Genomic DNA, 21,847 nt, shown 5'->3' on the forward strand with positions numbered 1-21,847 from the left:
ATGGAGAAGCAGCAGGATGAGGATGAGGAGGATGAAGATGTCTGTGCCTGACACAGGGGGCGGGGCCTAGAGACCGGTGCTGCGCTGCCATTGGCTGGCTGTGCAGCAGGAGGCGGGAGCTGCTCTCTGATTGGCTGGCTGTGCAGCAGGAGGCGGGAGCTGCTCTCTGATTGGCTGGCTGCTGCATAAAAACAGAAAAACTTCAGAAGAACTGAAACTTTTTCATTTGCAGGAACTGGCAGCAGCTGAGGTACAGACTGGTTCTGTTTCTACTGTTTCTACTGTTTCTACTGGTTCAGCAGCAGCTGAGGTACAGACTGGTTCTAAGGTACAGACTGTCTCTATTTCTACTGTTTCTATTTCTACTGTTTGTTTCTACTGTTTCTACTGTTTCTACTGTTTGTTTCTACTGTTTCTACTGTTTGTTTCTACTGTCTCTATTTCTACTGTTTCTATTTCTACTGTTTCTATTGTTTGTCTCTATTGTTTCTACTGTCTCTACTGTTTCTATTTCTACTGTTTCTACTGTTTGTCTCTACTGGTTCAGCAGCAGCTGAGGTACAGACTGTCTCTATTTCTACTGTTTCTATTTCTACTGTTTGTTTCTACTGTTTCTACTGTTTCTACTGTTTCTACTGTTTGTTTCTACTGTCTCTATTTCTACTGTTTCTATTTCTACTGTTTCTATTGTTTGTCTCTATTGTTTCTACTGTCTCTACTGTTTCTATTTCTACTGTTTCTACTGTCTCTATTTCTACTGGTTGTTTCTACTGTCTCTACTGTTTCTATTTCTACTGTTTCTATTGTTTGTCTCTACTGTCTCTACTGTTTCTACTGTTTCTATTTCTACTGTCTCTATTTCTACTGTCTCTACTGTTTCTACTGTCTCTTCTATTTCTACTGTTTCTACTGTTTCTACTGTTTGTTTCTACTGTCTCTACTGTCTCTACTGTTTCTACTGTTTCTATTTCTACTGTCTCTACTGTTTGTTTCTACTGTTTCTACTGTTTGTCTCTACTGTTTCTACTGTTTCTATTTCTGTTTCTACTGTTTGTTTCTACTGTTTCTACTGTCTCTACTGTCTCTACTGTTTCTACTGTTTGTTTCTACTGTTTCTACTGTTTGTTTCTACTGTTTCTACTGTCTCTACTGTTTCTATTGTTTGTTTCTACTGTTTCTACTGTTTGTCTCTACTGTTTCTACTGTTTCTACTGTTTCTATTTCTACTGTTTCTACTGTTTGTCTCTACTGGTTCAGCAGCAGCTGAGGTACAGACTGTCTCTATTTCTACTGTTTCTATTTCTACTGTTTGTTTCTACTGTTTCTACTGTTTCTACTGTTTCTACTGTTTGTTTCTACTGTCTCTATTTCTACTGTTTCTATTTCTACTGTTTCTATTGTTTGTCTCTATTGTTTCTACTGTCTCTACTGTTTCTATTTCTACTGTTTCTATTTCTACTGTTTCTATTGTTTGTCTCTATTGTTTCTACTGTCTCTACTGTTTCTATTTCTACTGTTTCTACTGTCTCTATTTCTACTGGTTGTTTCTACTGTCTCTACTGTTTCTATTTCTACTGTTTCTATTGTTTGTCTCTACTGTCTCTACTGTTTCTACTGTTTCTATTTCTACTGTCTCTACTGTTTCTACTGTCTCTTCTATTTCTACTGTTTCTACTGTCTCTACTGTTTCTACTGTTTGTTTCTACTGTCTCTACTGTTTCTACTGTTTCTATTTCTACTGTCTCTACTGTTTGTTTCTACTGTTTCTACTGTTTGTCTCTACTGTTTCTACTGTTTCTATTTCTGTTTCTACTGTTTGTTTCTACTGTTTCTACTGTCTCTACTGTCTCTACTGTTTCTACTGTTTGTTTCTACTGTTTCTACTGTTTGTTTCTACTGTTTCTACTGTCTCTACTGTTTCTACTGTTTGTTTCTACTGTTTCTACTGTTTGTCTCTACTGTTTCTACTGTTTCTATTTCTACTGTTTCTATTTCTACTGTTTCTACTGTTTGTTTCTACTGTTTGTCTCTACTATTTCTACTGTTTGTTTCTACTGGTTCTACTGTTTCTACTGTTTGTCTCTACTGGTTCTACTGTTTGTTTCTACTGTTTGTTTCTATTTCTACTGTTTCTGCTGTCTCTACTGTTTGTTTCTACTGTTTCTACTGTTTGTTTCTACTGTTTGTTTCTACTGTTTGTCTCTATTTCTACTGTCTCTATTTCTACTGTTTCTATTTCTACTGTTTCTATTGTTTGTCTCTATTGTTTCTACTGTCTCTACTGTTTCTATTTCTACTGTTTCTACTGTCTCTATTTCTACTGGTTGTTTCTACTGTCTCTACTGTTTCTATTTCTACTGTTTCTACTGTCTCTATTTCTACTGGTTGTTTCTACTGTCTCTACTGTTTCTAGTTCTACTGTTTCTATTGTTTGTCTCTACTGTCTCTACTGTTTCTACTGTTTCTATTTCTACTGTCTCTACTGTTTCTACTGTCTCTTCTATTTCTACTGTTTCTACTGTCTCTACTGTTTCTACTGTTTGTTTCTACTGTCTCTACTGTTTCTACTGTTTCTATTTCTACTGTCTCTACTGTTTGTTTCTACTGTTTCTACTGTTTGTCTCTACTGTTTCTACTGTTTCTATTTCTGTTTCTACTGTTTGTTTCTACTGTCTCTACTGTCTCTACTGTTTCTACTGTTTGTTTCTACTGTTTCTACTGTTTGTTTCTACTGTTTCTACTGTCTCTACTGTTTCTACTGTTTGTTTCTACTGTTTCTACTGTTTGTCTCTACTGTTTCTACTGTTTCTATTTCTACTGTTTCTATTTCTACTGTTTCTACTGTTTGTTTCTACTGTTTGTCTCTACTATTTCTACTGTTTGTTTCTACTGGTTCTACTGTTTCTACTGTTTGTCTCTACTGGTTCTACTGTTTGTTTCTACTGTTTGTTTCTATTTCTACTGTTTCTGCTGTCTCTACTGTTTGTTTCTACTGTTTCTACTGTTTGTTTCTACTGTTTGTCTCTACTGGTTCTACTGTTTGTTTCTACTGTTTGTTTCTATTTCTACTGTTTCTGCTGTCTCTACTGTTTGTTTCTACTGTTTCTACTGTTTGTTTCTACTGTTTGTTTCTACTGTTTGTCTCTACTATTTCTACTGTTTGTTTCTACTGTTTCTTCTGTTTGTCTCTACTGGTTGTTTCTACTGTTTGTTTCTACTGTTTCTATTTCTACTGTTTCTACTGTCTCTACTGTTTGTCTCTACTGTTTCTACTGTTTGTTTCTACTGGTTCTACTGTTTGTTTCTACTGTTTGTTTCTATTTCTACTGTTTCTGCTGTCTCTACTGTTTGTTTCTACTGTTTCTACTGTATGTTTCTACTGTTTGTTTATACTGTTTCTACTGTTTGTTTCTACTGTTTGTTTATACTGTCTCTACTGGTTGTTTCTACTGTTTCTACTGGTTGTTTCTACTGGTTCTACTGTTTCTACTGTTTGTTTCTATTGTTTCTACTGTTTCTACTGTTTGTTTCTATTGTTTCTGCTGTTTGCTTCTACTGTTTCTACTGTTTGTTTATACTGTTTCTACTGTTTGTTTCTACTGTTTGTCTCTACTATTTCTACTGTTTGTTTCTACTGGTTCTACTGTTTCTACTGTTTGTTTCTACTGTTTGTCTCTACTATTTCTACTGTTTCTATTTCTACTGTCTCTACTGTTTGTTTCTACTGTTTCTACTGTTTGTCTCTACTGTTTCTACTGTTTCTATTTCTGTTTCTACTGTTTGTTTCTACTGTTTCTATTTCTGTTTCTACTGTTTGTTTCTACTGTTTCTACTGTTTGTCTCTACTGTTTCTACTGTTTGTTTCTACTGTTTCTACTGTTTGTCTCTACTGTTTCTACTGTTTGTTTCTACTGTTTGTCTCTACTGTTTCTACTGTTTGTTTCTACTGTTTCTACTGTTTGTCTCTACTGTTTCTACTGTTTCTACTGTTTCTATTTCTACTGTTTCTACTGTTTGTCTCTACTGGTTCAGCAGCAGCTGAGGTACAGACTGAAACTACTACTGTCTCTACTGTTTCTATTTCTACTGTTTCTACTGTCTCTATTTCTACTGGTTGTTTCTACTGTCTCTACTGTTTCTATTTCTACTGTTTCTATTGTTTGTCTCTACTGTCTCTACTGTTTCTACTGTTTCTATTTCTACTGTCTCTACTGTTTCTACTGTCTCTTCTATTTCTACTGTTTCTACTGTCTCTACTGTTTCTACTGTTTGTTTCTACTGTCTCTACTGTTTCTACTGTTTCTATTTCTACTGTCTCTACTGTTTGTTTCTACTGTTTCTACTGTTTGTCTCTACTGTTTCTACTGTTTCTATTTCTGTTTCTACTGTTTGTTTCTACTGTTTCTTCTGTTTGTCTCTACTGGTTGTTTCTACTGTTTGTTTCTACTGTTTCTATTTCTACTGTTTCTACTGTCTCTACTGTTTGTCTCTACTGTTTCTACTGTTTGTTTCTACTGGTTCTACTGTTTGTTTCTACTGTTTGTTTCTATTTCTACTGTTTCTGCTGTCTCTACTGTTTGTTTCTACTGTTTCTACTGTATGTTTCTACTGTTTGTTTATACTGTTTCTACTGTTTGTTTCTACTGTTTGTTTATACTGTCTCTACTGGTTGTTTCTACTGTTTCTACTGGTTGTTTCTACTGGTTCTACTGTTTCTACTGTTTGTTTCTATTGTTTCTACTGTTTCTACTGTTTGTTTCTATTGTTTCTGCTGTTTGCTTCTACTGTTTCTACTGTTTGTTTATACTGTTTCTACTGTTTGTTTCTACTGTTTGTCTCTACTATTTCTACTGTTTGTTTCTACTGGTTCTACTGTTTCTACTGTTTGTTTCTACTGTTTGTCTCTACTATTTCTACTGTTTCTATTTCTACTGTCTCTACTGTTTGTTTCTACTGTTTCTACTGTTTGTCTCTACTGTTTCTACTGTTTCTATTTCTGTTTCTACTGTTTGTTTCTACTGTTTCTATTTCTGTTTCTACTGTTTGTTTCTACTGTTTCTACTGTCTCTACTGTCTCTACTGTTTCTACTGTTTGTTTCTACTGTTTCTACTGTCTCTACTGTTTCTATTGTTTGTTTCTACTGTTTCTACTGTTTGTCTCTACTGTTTCTACTGTTTCTACTGTTTCTATTTCTACTGTTTCTACTGTTTGTCTCTACTGGTTCAGCAGCAGCTGAGGTACAGACTGTCTCTATTTCTACTGTTTCTATTTCTACTGTTTGTTTCTACTGTTTCTACTGTTTGTTTCTACTGTCTCTATTTCTACTGTCTCTATTTCTACTGTTTCTATTTCTACTGTTTCTATTGTTTGTCTCTATTGTTTCTACTGTCTCTACTGTTTCTATTTCTACTGTTTCTACTGTCTCTATTTCTACTGGTTGTTTCTACTGTCTCTACTGTTTCTATTTCTACTGTTTCTACTGTCTCTATTTCTACTGGTTGTTTCTACTGTCTCTACTGTTTCTATTTCTACTGGTTGTTTCTACTGTCTCTACTGTTTCTATTTCTACTGTTTCTACTGTTTCTATTTCTACTGTCTCTACTGTTTGTTTCTACTGTTTCTACTGTTTGTCTCTACTGTTTCTACTGTTTCTATTTCTGTTTCTACTGTTTGTTTCTACTGTCTCTACTGTCTCTACTGTTTCTACTGTTTGTTTCTACTGTTTCTACTGTTTGTTTCTACTGTTTCTACTGTCTCTACTGTTTCTACTGTTTGTTTCTACTGTTTCTACTGTTTGTCTCTACTGTTTCTACTGTTTCTATTTCTACTGTTTCTATTTCTACTGTTTCTACTGTTTGTTTCTACTGTTTGTCTCTACTATTTCTACTGTTTGTTTCTACTGGTTCTACTGTTTCTACTGTTTGTCTCTACTGGTTCTACTGTTTGTTTCTACTGTTTGTTTCTATTTCTACTGTTTCTGCTGTCTCTACTGTTTGTTTCTACTGTTTCTACTGTTTGTTTCTACTGTTTGTCTCTACTGGTTCTACTGTTTGTTTCTACTGTTTGTTTCTATTTCTACTGTTTCTGCTGTCTCTACTGTTTGTTTCTACTGTTTCTACTGTTTGTTTCTACTGTTTGTTTCTACTGTTTGTCTCTACTATTTCTACTGTTTGTTTCTACTGTTTCTTCTGTTTGTCTCTACTGGTTGTTTCTACTGTTTGTTTCTACTGTTTCTATTTCTACTGTTTCTACTGTCTCTACTGTTTGTCTCTACTGTTTCTACTGTTTGTTTCTACTGGTTCTACTGTTTGTTTCTACTGTTTGTTTCTATTTCTACTGTTTCTGCTGTCTCTACTGTTTGTTTCTACTGTTTCTACTGTATGTTTCTACTGTTTGTTTATACTGTTTCTACTGTTTGTTTCTACTGTTTGTTTATACTGTCTCTACTGGTTGTTTCTACTGTTTCTACTGTTTCTACTGTTTGTTTCTATTGTTTCTACTGTTTCTACTGTTTGTTTCTATTGTTTCTGCTGTTTGCTTCTACTGTTTCTACTGTTTGTTTATACTGTTTCTACTGTTTGTTTCTACTGTTTGTCTCTACTATTTCTACTGTTTGTTTCTACTGGTTCTACTGTTTCTACTGTTTGTTTCTACTGTTTGTCTCTACTATTTCTACTGTTTCTATTTCTACTGTCTCTACTGTTTGTTTCTACTGTTTCTACTGTTTGTCTCTACTGTTTCTACTGTTTCTATTTCTACTGTTTGTTTCTACTGTTTCTACTGTTTGTTTCTACTGTCTCTATTTCTACTGTCTCTATTTCTACTATTTCTATTTCTACTGGTTGTTTCTACTGTCTCTACTGTTTCTATTTCTACTGTTTCTACTGTCTCTATTTCTACTGGTTGTTTCTACTGTCTCTACTGTTTCTATTTCTACTGTTTCTATTGTTTGTCTCTACTGTCTCTACTGTTTCTACTGTTTCTATTTCTACTGTCTCTACTGTTTCTACTGTCTCTTCTATTTCTACTGTTTCTACTGTCTCTACTGTTTCTACTGTTTGTTTCTACTGTCTCTACTGTTTCTACTGTTTCTATTTCTACTGTCTCTACTGTTTGTTTCTACTGTTTCTACTGTTTGTCTCTACTGTTTCTACTGTTTCTATTTCTGTTTCTACTGTTTGTTTCTACTGTTTCTTCTGTTTGTCTCTACTGGTTGTTTCTACTGTTTGTTTCTACTGTTTCTATTTCTACTGTTTCTACTGTCTCTACTGTTTGTCTCTACTGTTTCTACTGTTTGTTTCTACTGGTTCTACTGTTTGTTTCTACTGTTTGTTTCTATTTCTACTGTTTCTGCTGTCTCTACTGTTTGTTTCTACTGTTTCTACTGTATGTTTCTACTGTTTGTTTATACTGTTTCTACTGTTTGTTTCTACTGTTTGTTTATACTGTCTCTACTGGTTGTTTCTACTGTTTCTACTGGTTGTTTCTACTGGTTCTACTGTTTCTACTGTTTGTTTCTATTGTTTCTACTGTTTCTACTGTTTGTTTCTATTGTTTCTGCTGTTTGCTTCTACTGTTTCTACTGTTTGTTTATACTGTTTCTACTGTTTGTTTCTACTGTTTGTCTCTACTATTTCTACTGTTTGTTTCTACTGGTTCTACTGTTTCTACTGTTTGTTTCTACTGTTTGTCTCTACTATTTCTACTGTTTCTATTTCTACTGTCTCTACTGTTTGTTTCTACTGTTTCTACTGTTTGTCTCTACTGTTTCTACTGTTTCTATTTCTGTTTCTACTGTTTGTTTCTACTGTTTCTATTTCTGTTTCTACTGTTTGTTTCTACTGTTTCTACTGTCTCTACTGTCTCTACTGTTTCTACTGTTTGTTTCTACTGTTTCTACTGTCTCTACTGTTTCTATTGTTTGTTTCTACTGTTTCTACTGTTTGTCTCTACTGTTTCTACTGTTTCTACTGTTTCTATTTCTACTGTTTCTACTGTTTGTCTCTACTGGTTCAGCAGCAGCTGAGGTACAGACTGTCTCTATTTCTACTGTTTCTATTTCTACTGTTTGTTTCTACTGTTTCTACTGTTTGTTTCTACTGTCTCTATTTCTACTGTCTCTATTTCTACTGTTTCTATTTCTACTGTTTCTATTGTTTGTCTCTATTGTTTCTACTGTCTCTACTGTTTCTATTTCTACTGTTTCTACTGTCTCTATTTCTACTGGTTGTTTCTACTGTCTCTACTGTTTCTATTTCTACTGTTTCTACTGTCTCTATTTCTACTGGTTGTTTCTACTGTCTCTACTGTTTCTATTTCTACTGTTTCTATTGTTTGTCTCTACTGTCTCTACTGTTTCTACTGTTTCTATTTCTACTGTCTCTACTGTTTCTACTGTCTCTTCTATTTCTACTGTTTCTACTGTCTCTACTGTTTCTACTGTTTGTTTCTACTGTCTCTACTGTTTCTACTGTTTCTATTTCTACTGTCTCTACTGTTTGTGTCTACTGTTTCTACTGTTTGTCTCTACTGTTTCTACTGTTTCTATTTCTGTTTCTACTGTTTGTTTCTACTGTCTCTACTGTCTCTACTGTTTCTACTGTTTGTTTCTACTGTTTCTACTGTTTGTTTCTACTGTTTCTACTGTCTCTACTGTTTCTACTGTTTGTTTCTACTGTTTCTACTGTTTGTCTCTACTGTTTCTACTGTTTCTATTTCTACTGTTTCTATTTCTACTGTTTCTACTGTTTGTTTCTACTGTTTGTCTCTACTATTTCTACTGTTTGTTTCTACTGGTTCTACTGTTTCTACTGTTTGTCTCTACTGGTTCTACTGTTTGTTTCTACTGTTTGTTTCTATTTCTACTGTTTCTGCTGTCTCTACTGTTTGTTTCTACTGTTTCTACTGTTTGTTTCTACTGTTTGTTTCTACTGTTTGTCTCTACTATTTCTACTGTTTGTTTCTACTGTTTCTACTGTTTGTCTCTACTGGTTGTTTCTACTGTTTGTTTCTACTGTTTCTATTTCTACTGTTTCTACTGTCTCTACTGTTTGTCTCTACTGTTTCTACTGTTTGTTTCTACTGGTTCTACTGTTTGTTTCTACTGTTTGTTTCTATTTCTACTGTTTCTGCTGTCTCTACTGTTTGTTTCTACTGTTTCTACTGTATGTTTCTACTGTTTGTTTCTACTGTTTCTACTGTTTGTTTCTACTGTTTGTTTCTACTGTCTCTACTGTTTGTCGCTACTATTTCTACTGTTTGTCTCTACTGTTTCTACTGTTTCTATTTCTGTTTCTACTGTTTGTTTCTACTGTTTCTATTTCTGTTTCTACTGTTTGTTTCTACTGTTTCTACTGTCTCTACTGTCTCTACTGTTTCTACTGTTTGTTTCTACTGTTTCTACTGTTTGTTTCTACTGTTTCTACTGTTTGTTTCTACTGTTTCTACTGTCTCTACTGTTTCTATTGTTTTTTTCTACTGTTTCTACTGTTTGTCTCTACTGTTTCTACTGTTTCTACTGTTTCTATTTCTACTGTTTCTACTGTTTGTCTCTACTGGTTCAGCAGCAGCTGAGGTACAGACTGTCTCTATTTCTACTGTTTCTATTTCTACTGTTTGTTTCTACTGTTTCTACTGTTTGTTTCTACTGTCTCTATTTCTACTGTCTCTATTTCTACTGTTTCTATTTCTACTGTTTCTATTGTTTGTCTCTATTGTTTCTACTGTCTCTACTGTTTCTATTTCTACTGTTTCTATTTCTACTGTTTCTATTGTTTGTCTCTATTGTTTCTACTGTCTCTACTGTTTCTATTTCTACTGTTTCTACTGTCTCTATTTCTACTGGTTGTTTCTACTGTCTCTACTGTTTCTATTTCTACTGTTTCTATTGTTTGTCTCTACTGTCTCTACTGTTTCTACTGTTTCTATTTCTACTGTCTCTACTGTTTCTACTGTCTCTACTGTTTCTACTGTCTCTTCTATTTCTACTGTTTCTACTGTCTCTACTGTTTCTACTGTTTGTTTCTACTGTCTCTACTGTTTCTACTGTTTCTATTTCTACTGTCTCTACTGTTTGTTTCTACTGTTTCTACTGTTTGTCTCTACTGTTTCTACTGTTTCTATTTCTGTTTCTACTGTTTGTTTCTACTGTTTCTACTGTCTCTACTGTCTCTACTGTTTCTACTGTTTGTTTCTACTGTTTCTACTGTTTGTTTCTACTGTTTCTACTGTCTCTACTGTTTCTACTGTTTGTTTCTACTGTTTCTACTGTTTGTCTCTACTGTTTCTACTGTTTCTATTTCTACTGTTTCTATTTCTACTGTTTCTATTTCTACTGTTTCTACTGTTTGTTTCTACTGTTTGTCTCTACTATTTCTACTGTTTGTTTCTACTGGTTCTACTGTTTCTACTGTTTGTCTCTACTGGTTCTACTGTTTGTTTCTACTGTTTGTTTCTATTTCTACTGTTTCTGCTGTCTCTACTGTTTGTTTCTACTGTTTCTACTGTTTGTTTCTACTGTTTGTTTCTACTGTTTGTCTCTACTATTTCTACTGTTTGTTTCTACTGTTTCTACTGTTTGTCTCTACTGGTTGTTTCTACTGTTTGTTTCTACTGTTTCTATTTCTACTGTCTCTACTGTTTGTCTCTACTGTTTCTACTGTTTGTTTCTACTGGTTCTACTGTTTGTTTCTACTGTTTGTTTCTATTTCTACTGTTTCTGCTGTCTCTACTGTTTGTTTCTACTGTTTCTACTGTATGTTTCTACTGTTTGTTTCTACTGTTTCTACTGTTTGTTTCTACTGTTTGTTTATACTGTCTCTACTGGTTGTTTCTACTGTTTCTACTGGTTGTTTCTACTGGTTCTACTGTTTCTACTGTTTGTTTCTATTGTTTCTACTGTTTCTACTGTTTGTTTCTATTGTTTCTGCTGTTTGCTTCTACTGTTTCTACTGTTTGTTTATACTGTTTCTACTGTTTGTTTCTACTGTTTGTCTCTACTATTTCTACTGTTTGTTTCTACTGGTTCTACTGTTTCTACTGTTTGTTTCTACTGTTTGTCTCTACTATTTCTACTGTTTGTTTCTACTGGTTCTACTGGTTCTACTGTTTCTACTGTTTCTACTGTTTTTACTGTTTGTCTCTACTGTTTGTCTCTACTGTTTCTACTGTTTCTACTGTTTGTTTCTACTGTCTCTACTGTTTGTTTCTACTGTTTCTACTGTCTCTACTGTTTCTACTGTTTGTCTCTACTGTTTGTTTCTACTGTCTCTACTGTTTCTACTGTTTCTATTTCTACGGTTTTACTGTTTCTACTGTCTCTACTGTTTCTACTGTTTGTTTCTACTGTTTCTACTGTTTGTTTCTACTGTCTCTATTGTCTCTACTGGTTCTACTGTTTCTACTGTTTGTTTCTATTGTTTCTACTGTTTCTACTGTTTGTTTCTATTGTTTCTGCTGTTTGTTTCTACTGTTTCTACTGTTTGTTTCTACTGTCTCTATTGTCTCTACTGGTTCTACTGTTTCTACTGGTTGTTTCTACTGTTTCTCCTGTCTCTTCTGTCTCTACTGTTTGTTTCTACTGTCTCTACTGTCTCTACTGGTTGTTTCTATTGTTTCTACTGTTTGTTTCTATTGTTTCTACTGTTTGTTTCTATTGTTTCTACTGTTTGTTTCTATTGTTTCTACTGTTTGTTTCTACTGTCTCTACTGCTTCTATTGGTTTTATTGTCTCTACTGTTTCTACTGTTTGTTTCTATTGTTTCTACTGTCTCTATTGTTTGTTTGTATTGATATTACTGTCTCTGTTTCTACTGTTTCTGTTATTTCTATTACTTCTACTGCTACTGTTTGCATTGTTTCTATTATTTGTATTGCCTCCACTATTTCTACTGTTTGTATTGTTTCTACTGTTTCTATTATTTCTACTGTTTGTATTGCCTCCACTGTTTCTACTGTTTCTATTGTTTCTACTGTTTCCATTGTTTCTAATCTGTCTGCTGTTTCTCCACCTTCACCTTTTCTATTTTTTTCTACTCTTCCTCTACTCCTTCATTTCTTTCTTCTCTTCTCTTCTCTTCTCTTCTCTTCTCTTCTCTTCTCTTCTCTCACGACGTTCTACTCTTCCTCTCCTGGTCAGGTCCTTCTCCTCCTTCTTCTCCTCCTCCTCCCTCAGCGTTTCTCTCCAACATGGCCGACTGGACCGACTGTCTCCACTTCGGCGTCTCCATCGCCAAACAGGCCAGTGAGGTAAGAGACGCAGCGGCCAATCAGCTGCAGCCGCTGATGATGTCACTCAGGTTTGGAGCCGGGTCACCAGCAGTTCAGCTGATAAAGAAAGAATAGCGTGAACACACACACACACACACACACACACACTGCGCTGTGTGTCCTCATATATCAAGCCATTTTGACATTTAAAAGCCAGACTGGATGTGTGTTGTAGATCTCTGTAATTCAGTTTTGCCTCTTGTCAAAAAGAACATTTCAGATCCACAACTACGTTCTTCCTTCACTGTAACCATTCATGTGTATGGGGTTTGTCATTACAGATATCTACAATTCAGTTGCAATATCCACTATGTGAATTACAGATATCTGTAACTGAATTACCACTAGTACTAATTCCAGTTACAGATATCTACAACTTGATTCTGACTAGTCATAATTCCAGTTCTAGATATCTCTAATTCACCTCAATTAAAGATATCTACATGTCCCTTTTCAGATATCTGTAATTAAGTTTTGACTAGTCGAAATGAAGTTGTTTGTTGTGTCTCAAACTGGAATTAGTACTAGTCGTAATTCAGTTACAGATATCTGTAATTCACATAGCGGATATCTGTAACTGAATTAAGCCTGTGCATATTCTCATTTGTCCAGGTCATAGTATTTCAAAGGAGGTTAAATTGAAAGCAACTGGACTTAGTTATTTGTCTAGACTAGACAAATAACTAAGTCCAGTTGCTTTCGATTTAACCTCCTTTGAAATGTAACTGAACTGTAGATATCTGTAATGACAAACCCCATACACATGAATGGTTACAGTGAAGGAAGAACGTAGTTGTGGATCTGAAATGTTCTTTTTGACAAGAGGTAAAACTGAATTACAGATATCTTGAATTAAATGAAAAATCCAACTATTCCAAATGTAGTTACGACCAGTCAGAAAGACGTTGTTGATATCTACAATGTTGATTCTGGAGAGTCAAACTTAGCTTTAAATGCTAAATCCTCTTGCCCTATCCTTAGGTTGTCATGACGGCGTTCCAGCAGCAGAAAGAGGTTCACCTGAAGAGTTCTCCGGCCGACCTCGTCACGGAGACGGATCAACGGGTCGAGAAGATTCTGATCGAGGCCATAAGGAAAAGATACCCCCAGCACAGGTTCTGTTGCTTCTGTTCTGTTGTAGTCCAGGCAATCTGGCTCATTTTGGACCCAAAAATAGAACTAATTGTAACAGAATGTTTTACACCATACATCATTTCTTTGAGGTGTCCAGAACAACATACTAAAAGTCCTAAGAAATCCTAGGGAAATATGTTTAATTCTCATCAATCCAACATTGATTCACTGTATAAAGTCTATGGTGCCAATACAATACACCCCAATGGGGCTATTTTGTACCATAAGTCAATTAGTGTTGAGCTCATTTGCATATTTAAAATTAATTTTCCAAGAAACTTTAAGACAGAAAATGTTACTTTTCATGTATACTTTCATTGTGTAAAGTTTCATTGTGGTAGGAGTAAAGGAAAAAAAAACAAAAACAAGCCTATTCGGGTGTATTTTGGGCATATTCCATTAGTGTATTGCTCATTTGCATATTCAAATTAATTTTTAAAAAAAACGTGTAATACAAAAAATGTTACTTTTCATGGATACTTTCATTGTGTAAAGTTTCATTGTGATAGGAGTAAAGGAAAAAAACAGCCCCATTGAGGTGTATTGTATTGGCACCATAGACTTTATAGTCCAGGCAAAATAGCGTTTTCCGACAGACTAATTGTAACAGAATGTTTTTCACCATAAATCATTTCTATGAGGTGTCCAGAACAACATACTAAAAGTCCTAAGAAATCCTAGTTGGGGAAATATGTTTAATTCTCATCAATCCAAGATTTACTGTATAAAGTCTATGGTGCCAATAAGGCCAGACAACAATACATCCCAATGGGGGTATTTTTTTCCTTTAATTCTACCACAATGAAACTTTACACAATGGAAGTATAGATAAAAAGTAACATTTTTTGTATTACAAGTTTCTTTGAACTGAAATGAATTTGAATATGCAAATGAGTTTAACACTAATTGAGTTATGGCATATTTCTTCAACTAAGGATTTCTTAGGACTTTTAGTATGTTGTTCTGGACACCTCATAGAAATGATGTATGGTGAAAAACATTCTGTTACAATTAGTCTGTCGGAAAACGCTATTTTGCCTGGACTATTGGTTCTGTTGGTTCTGTTCAATAACTAGAGGTTCTGTTGTAGTCCAGGCAATCCAGCTCATTTTTTGACCCAAATATAGAACTATACTACTGTACTGTAACTTTTTTGTAATGTTTTTCACCATATATCATTTCTATGAGGTGTCCAGAACAACATACTAAAAGTCCTAAGAAATCCTAGTTGGGGAAATATGTTTAATTCTCATCAATCCAAGACTGACTGTAAAGTCTATGGTGCCAATAAGGCCAGACAACAATACATCCCAATGGGGTTATTTTTTCCCCCTTTAATTCTACCACAATGAAACTTTACACAATGAAAGTATAGATGAAAAGTAACATTTTTTGTATTACAAGTTTCTTGAGAAAATGAATTTGAATATGCAAATGAGCTCAACACTAATTGAGTTATGGCATATTTCCCCAACTAGGATTTCTTAGGACTTTTAGTATGTTGTTCTAGACACCTCAAAGAAATGATGGATGGTGAAAAACATTAGTCTGTCGGAAAACGCTATTTTGCCTGGACTATTGGTTCTGTTGGTTCTGTTAAGTAACTAGAGGTTCTGTTGTAGTCCAGGCAGTCCGGCTCATTTTGGACCCAAAAATAGAACTAATTGTAACGTTTTTGTACGTTTTGTTACAATTAGTCTGTCGGAAAACGCTATTGGTTCTGTTGAGTAACCGTTGGTTCTGTTCAGTAACTGTTGGTTCTGTTGTGACCCTCAGGTTCATCGGCGAGGAGTCGGTGGCGGCCGGCGAGCGCGTGGAGCTGACCGACTCTCCCACCTGGATCATCGACCCGATCGACGGGACGGTCAACTTTGTCCACAGGTGAGATGAGAGGCTCCGCCCACCCTGTGATGTCATCACGTTAGCTAGGGTGAATTCGCCTAATGTGGGACATTTTTTGCAATTTAGACTTTTGGTCTATATTGCGATATGAAGCAAACACTTTCAATCTACATCCTGTACCATTCTGAAATCCTTAGGTTGTGATCTAATGAAATCCAAAGAGAAAATTCTGATATCACACTCCTAAAAGAAATACCATACATATTAAAATTCTGATTGCTAATTTTTTTGCGGCAATCTCCGTTCCCTAATGTGGGACAGTCATGCTCCTAAAGTGGGACACTAAAAAGTCTGTTTAAAAGTCATTATATACAATAAAACCATGTAAACAACAACCATTGTTATTGTTCAACCTATTCAACTACACAGTTTTACCTGGAAAAGCACTGTCCCACATTAGGAAAAACCACCTGTCCCGCTTTAGGAAGGCATGTTTCCTAAAGTGGGACAGTAGAAATTTTGATCAAAATTCTAAATATTGAGAATGGTTACACCATATTAAGATATATTTTAATGCATCAACATATTATAAACACATTTTGACAAAAAAATCAAATAAATTATGGCCTTAACACTAACTTTGTCCAAACCCTAAGTATCTAGCATTTTGGTGGTCTGCACACAGGGTGCCTCCGGTTTGAAGGCTGTCCCTCCCAAATCTATGATTGGACATTTGAGATGTCATGTGATTTTGATCATGTAATATCACAGCTTGTGTGAGACCACATTTACATTAACTTTCTTTTGCTATCCACCTTTTTCCGAACGTCAAAAACGTAGCCTGTTTTGCCGGTTTTGCGCTTCTGGTGGAATTTTATGTTTACGTTTCCATGGTTTCAGTAGTCGTGGTAAATGCATGGATTTATAATTTTTTTCCCCCCAATGAAAATCTGTAAAACGCATGGATCATCACAGCAGCTTTTAACAGTGGATATCACACAGACTGACATCCGTGTTAAAAGCCAGCGTTAATAGATCCATGCGTTTACCGTAACTATGACAACGACTGAAAACCATGGAAACGTAAAGGTACAATTCCACCAAACCGGCAAAACAGGAAGCTGGTTTTGACCATAGATGACGTTCGGAAACTTGTGGATAGGAAGACCTACACCCATTTAAGCTTAAGTGTCCCACATTAGGCGAATTCACTACATGGTAGTTACAGTGTAACGGTGATGTCATCGTGTGTAACGGTGATGTCATCGTGTGTAACGGTGACGTCATGGTAACGGTGATATCATGTCATATGTCTGGCAGGTTTCCCTTCGTGGCCATCTCCATCGCCTTCGCAGTCAACAAGCAGGTGAACTCACCTGTCAGAGTGATGTCAGAGTGATGTCAGAGGTTCCAACAGGAAGTGACTGACACCTTGTTGTTGTTGTTGTTGTTGTTGTCAGACGGAGTTCGGCATCGTGTACAGCCTGGTGGAGGACAAACTCTTCAGCGCTCAGAGAGGAAGAGGAGCGTTTCTGAACGGAGAGCGGCTGCACGCCTCGGGACAGGAAGGTGACATCATCATGACATCATCATGACATCACAGCACAGTCTGTCGAACTAACACTGAGACTTTACGTAGTGTTAAAGGGATAGTTCAACATTTTTGGCAAATTGTTCCCATCACCATAATCCCTATAGTCATAGCAGTAGGTTTGTTACCTTTAATTGTCGGTGCAAGCTGTTTTTAGAACGGCGGAGCAGAGCCGTGAGCTGCTCAGAGCTACGCTACGGAGGCTCATTATGGGATTTCTTGGTTTCCCTCATCAAACTCATCAAATACACAATCCAACAACTCCACAACGCTCTGGTGGACAAGTTGTGAGCTGCACATTCACCACGCTATGAGATAATAACACAACGTTACCACACAGAGTTGTTTTAGAGGGAAATTCATGCAAAACCACTGATGCGCGTTGCCTTCAGGGACAGTTTTTCATCATCAGTCTCTGTATTTCCCTCTAAAACAACTCTGTGTGGTAACGTTGTGTTATTATCTCATAGCGTGGTGAATGTGCAGCTCACAACTTGTCCACCAGAGCGTTGTGGAGTTGTTGGATTGTGTATTTGATGAGTTTGATGAGGGAAACCAAGAAATCCCATAATGAGCCTCCGTAGCGTAGCTCTGAGCAGCTGTGAGTGTTAAGGCGGTATTGGGTGTTCATGTCCATTAAGGAGGACTTCTCCTGACTGCTCTCCTCTGTGTCGTCCAATCAGACATCAGCAGGTGTGTGGTGGTGACGGAGATCGGGGCGGAGCGCGACGACCTCTCTCTGTCGACCATGACCTCCAACATCTTCAGACTGCTGAAGCTCCCGGTGCACGGGTAAGAGTACTGCACTGTGGTACATATCCAGAGGATTGGTACTTTACTTGAGTATTAGATTTCTTTGGTACTTATTACTCTTACTTGAATACATTTCCAAGACAAATATTTTTTACTTTTACTGGAGTTAATTTGTAGGAAGGCTGAAAAGTACTGGTTACTTTCAGGTCTGCCCCTTTTTTTTTTTTTTTTTTTTAAATACTAACACACTAACAACAATAACACAAGCTGTGTGTAGCGGCCATCTTTGTTCCTCAGCCTACTCTGCTTTACCGCTACTATTAAGCTTCTTCTTGGCAATAAGCTTGACAAAAAAAAAAGAATCTTCCAAGGCGATAACTCCGTTCAAAAAATAACTTTACTTAAAAAGCAAAAAAAACTAAAAAAGTTACAAGATTCGCTCTGAGGTATCGTCAAAAAACTGTCTTGCTCCTTAACCTGGTCTGAGAGCTAAGCTACTGTGATGTCATCAGCAGCGTAATTAAAGAAGCAGTTCCACATTTTAAAGGAAAATGTACTAACTATTGTAAGCAATACAATATGGCTCTTACACTGTGTTTGTCTGTGAAGGAAACCCTAACACATCAGTGCAGCTGCTTTCAAAGAGTTCATTCGCACTAACAAGTGTTAAAAGCTCCTTACATTCATTTAGAAACTATTAGAGTCATTCATTGATGTGAACAATAAGACATTTACTCTGACTTAAGTACCTTTAAAAGCAAGTACTTTTTTACTGGTAACATTTAACAATAAGGGTCCCTTAATTAACGTTAGTTAGTACATTATTAAGCATTAATATATAAACTAATGTGTTAATTAATGCTGAGTACATAATGTAATAATTACATGATTCAACTTTTATTATTACTTAATAATTTATTAACTAACTTTGGGTAGTAAACAAACATTAATTAACTGCTTACTAATAGGCTACATGAATTAATGTGTTTCCTAATCCTAAGTAATACATAATAATGATTGTTAATATATTAATTAATGCTTAATAATGTACTAACTAACGTTAATTAAGGACCCTTATTGTAAAGTGTTACTTTTTTACTCTTACTGGAGTAACATGTGGACTGAGCTACTTTTACTTGTAATGGAGTAAATTTTGACCAGCAGTATTTGTACTCTTACTCAAGTACTGGGGTGGAGTACTCTGTCCATCTCTGGTGACAGACTGCTGACTGACAGGCGTGTGTGTGTGTGTGTGTGTGTGTGTGTGTGTGTGTGTGTGTGTGTGTGTGTGTGTGTGTGTGTGTGTGTGTGTGTGTGTGTCAGGGTGCGGGCTCTGGGCACGGCGGCGGTGGACATGTGCCAGGTGGCCACCGGCGGCGCCGACGCCTACTACCACATCGGGATGCACTGCTGGGACATCGCCGCGTCCGCCATCATCGTCCAGGAGGCCGGGGGCGTCGTCATGGATACGGACGGTCTGTATCTGACGTGTGATGATGTCACTGTGACCCATGTGTGTCGTCGTAGCTAGAGCGCTGGAGGAATAGGAGAGTAAGGACAGCCTTGGTCCAATGGCAGCGCCTCCTGGTGGAGGAATATGGGTTTTACTAAAGAACTGACATCTCTGCATTGTTGGTGAATGAGCAGTGTGGTGTTTTCAATAATTTAAGGACATTTATATCACCCACGTTAATAGCATCATTGAGGATCCTTTACAGATAAACATTAACACATAGGAGAGTAAAAAAAAACAAAAAAAAGAATAGTTCATTCATTCAGAAATTTAATAGGATAAACCCCTTGAGAGGGTTAGAATCCTCTCGTTTTCGAGGGGGTCCTAATACACATTACAATCCAAAAAGAGACAAGACACAATCAACAATCTACAAACATACAACAACAAAGACAACAGACATCAACACAGACATAAAAGAAATGAGTACAAGAATGGACACAACCTCTCGATGGCCGCAAATGGCCATAGCAGTAGCCTAAATAAACTAAGAGAAATGTAAAATAATAACATAATATTCAAATAAAAAATTACAGTGTGTTACAAAAAAAAAAAATTAAAAATTAAATTTAAAGGAAGATTATTCCAGTCTAGTTGTCTACATTAATGTTTCAATCTACATTTTGTAATAAACAAATTCTAAGTATAATCTGATATGACCAAGACACCTAAAAACAAAAACACGGCCGTTTTCATCAATTTACCAGCAAGTGGGCAACACACATACATTGGAGTGAATGGGTTTTCTGGGCGCTGTTGCAATACCCATATCCTGCCACTAGGGGGCAAAACCCTTAAACCCTTAAACCCTTAAACCCTTAAACCCTTAAACCCTTAAACCCTTAAACCCTTAAACCCTTAAACCCTTACCACGGGAGTCAATGGAGGTGTCCTTACTCTCTTTTACACTGCTCTAGTCGCAGGGCCGTTGTATAGGGGAGAAAGGTGGTGATAACTCTAGGGGCCCAGCGCCCAGTGGGGCCCATAAAAAACCCCAGTAGTCTAATCTTTGTATGACTGATTTATTCTGCGTAAGACCCTGACTAATACTCATAGTACACTGTAAAAACTCTACATCTTTCCAAGAATATTTGTCTTATTTCTTGTCCAAATGTCTCATTTCTAGTCAAAACTAATCTCTTTCCACTTAAAATAAGACTCATTACCTAAAAATTAACTTGTTTTTAGATCATTTTCACTTAAATTCACAATAAATAGAAAAAACTGCCAGTGAAAGTAAGTTTTTTGTGCTTGTAATAAGGAAGAAAAACTTGCTCCACTATCAGATTTTTTCTACTTATTCCAAGTGAAAATCTGCTTGAAAGAAGTAAAAAGTGTCTAAAAACAAGCTGCTTTTAATATGATGTGTCTTATTTTAAGTAGAATGAGATTTGTTTTGACTAGAAATGACACTTTGACTAGAAATAAGACAAATATTCTTGCTAAGATACTTGAGTTTTTGCAGTGTAATGCTGCATTAGCATCAAAACAAAGAAGGCTAAATAAAAAACCATAATACATACGTAGTCTAAGAAAAAAAAAGAGGAAAAGTTAGGGGGAGGGGCCCACTTTAGTATTCTTTAAGGGGGCCCAGAATTCATAGCAACGGCCCTGTCTAGTCGTAGCGCTCTCTGATTGGTCGCTGTGTGTGTGTGTGTGTGTGTGTGTGTGTGTGTGTGTGTGTGTGTGTGTGTGTGTGTGTGTGTGTTCAGGCTCGGAGTTTGACATGATGTCCCGGAGAGTGATCGCCGCCAGCTCGCTCGCCGTGGCGCGGAGCATCGCACAGACGGTGGAGGCGTTTCCCTGTCGCCGTGACGACGAGGACCCCAGCCGGGCCGTGAACGGCGTCTAGGTCATGGATGTATTATGGTCTAGGTCGGCCCACAGGAAGTGTGATACCAGATTTTATTTTTTTTTTTCAATCTCAATTTTTATTCCATGATACGAGATGTAGAGACAGAGCCAATAAAACATGACGACTGTGACATCATCAAGTCTCTTTTCCTTCTGTTGGTCGCCATGGAAACAACTGAAATAAACAAAGCTGCATGAAATAGTTTTTAAAGGGGTAAATATTTATATATTTTGGACCCGTCAAAATGTATTAAACAATTATTTAGGCCTATAAAGAAATGAATACTTTTATTCTGCACCCCTCTAGACGTTCTGTTCTGTGGATGCATTATTTTTGAAAAATGAATCCTTTTGATGAAAAAGTTGTAGCTATAACCTTTAAAATGTTTTAACACGTTTACACTAGTAGCCTATATTAATAATATAATTAATAATAACCCTCTATGGTACCATGTTTCCCTCAGGCAGCAACATACCACTTTTTGTCCTGTCACATCTCCACAATTCATCCCATTTAATGCTGTAATACTTTAAAAAAGAGAGGAGACCTTAGAGAACCAATAACAATGCTTTAATTTATCACATGACTTTCAAGAAGCCACTGAAACCCTTTTTTACAGACTTTTTCAAAGGAAACAGGTTTGCCACTTTGCTCCACTAAAACGGTCTGAAAACATAACTTCCTATATTTACACTAATAGATTAGTAAAGTTTAATTTTTAATAGTTCCATGCAATTTATTGACTTATTAAATAATGGAAACTTGTTAAAATGCACCTGTTGCCCCAAAGCAACAACGTACCATTATAGAAAATTGCAACGTTGCCTTGAGGCGACAGTGGACCATTATGGAATCAATATCGCATTATGAGACTATGGTAGTGTGTGTTTA

At 36.3% G+C, this 21,847-nt stretch overlaps 1 protein-coding gene across 3 annotated transcripts; it reads left to right on the plus strand.

Annotated features, from left to right (window-relative positions):
* The first annotated feature begins 218 nt into the window (after positions 1-218).
* On the plus strand, positions 219-21,091 carry LOC146969709 (inositol monophosphatase 1-like). Of its 3 annotated transcripts, none has more exons than XM_085804702.1 (9): positions 219-250; positions 12,174-12,247; positions 13,250-13,383; positions 15,179-15,283; positions 16,565-16,610; positions 16,705-16,813; positions 17,519-17,627; positions 18,912-19,063; positions 20,814-21,091. In XM_085804702.1, exons 2-9 carry the CDS (start codon positions 12,188-12,190, stop codon positions 20,951-20,953), a joined length of 855 nt encoding a protein of 284 aa, XP_085660828.1. In that variant the 5' UTR covers positions 219-250; positions 12,174-12,187; the 3' UTR covers positions 20,954-21,091. The 3 variants fall into 3 exon arrangements, with proteins under 3 accessions (XP_085660828.1, XP_085660826.1, XP_085660827.1); XM_085804700.1 differs by having other exon boundaries at positions 226-328; positions 12,138-12,247; XM_085804701.1 differs by lacking the exon at positions 219-250 and adding an exon at positions 293-310.
* The last annotated feature ends 756 nt before the right edge of the window (positions 21,092-21,847 follow it).

This window comes from Trachurus japonicus, chromosome 17 (genome assembly GCF_045865225.1).
Source record: "Trachurus japonicus isolate A0001 chromosome 17, Traja_1.0".
Classification (NCBI taxonomy): Eukaryota; Metazoa; Chordata; class Actinopteri; order Carangiformes; family Carangidae; genus Trachurus; species Trachurus japonicus.

Coding starts and splice junctions, on each gene's coding strand:
- LOC146969709 (XM_085804702.1), top strand. CDS start 12,188: ATGGCCGACTGGACCGACTGTCTCCACTTCGGCGTCTCCATCGCCAAA. Junction 12,248..13,249: donor TCGCCAAACAGGCCAGTGAG/GTAAGAGACGCA, acceptor CCCTATCCTTAG/GTTGTCATGACGGCGTTCCA. Junction 15,284..16,564: donor ACGGTCAACTTTGTCCACAG/GTGAGATGAGAG, acceptor TATGTCTGGCAG/GTTTCCCTTCGTGGCCATCT.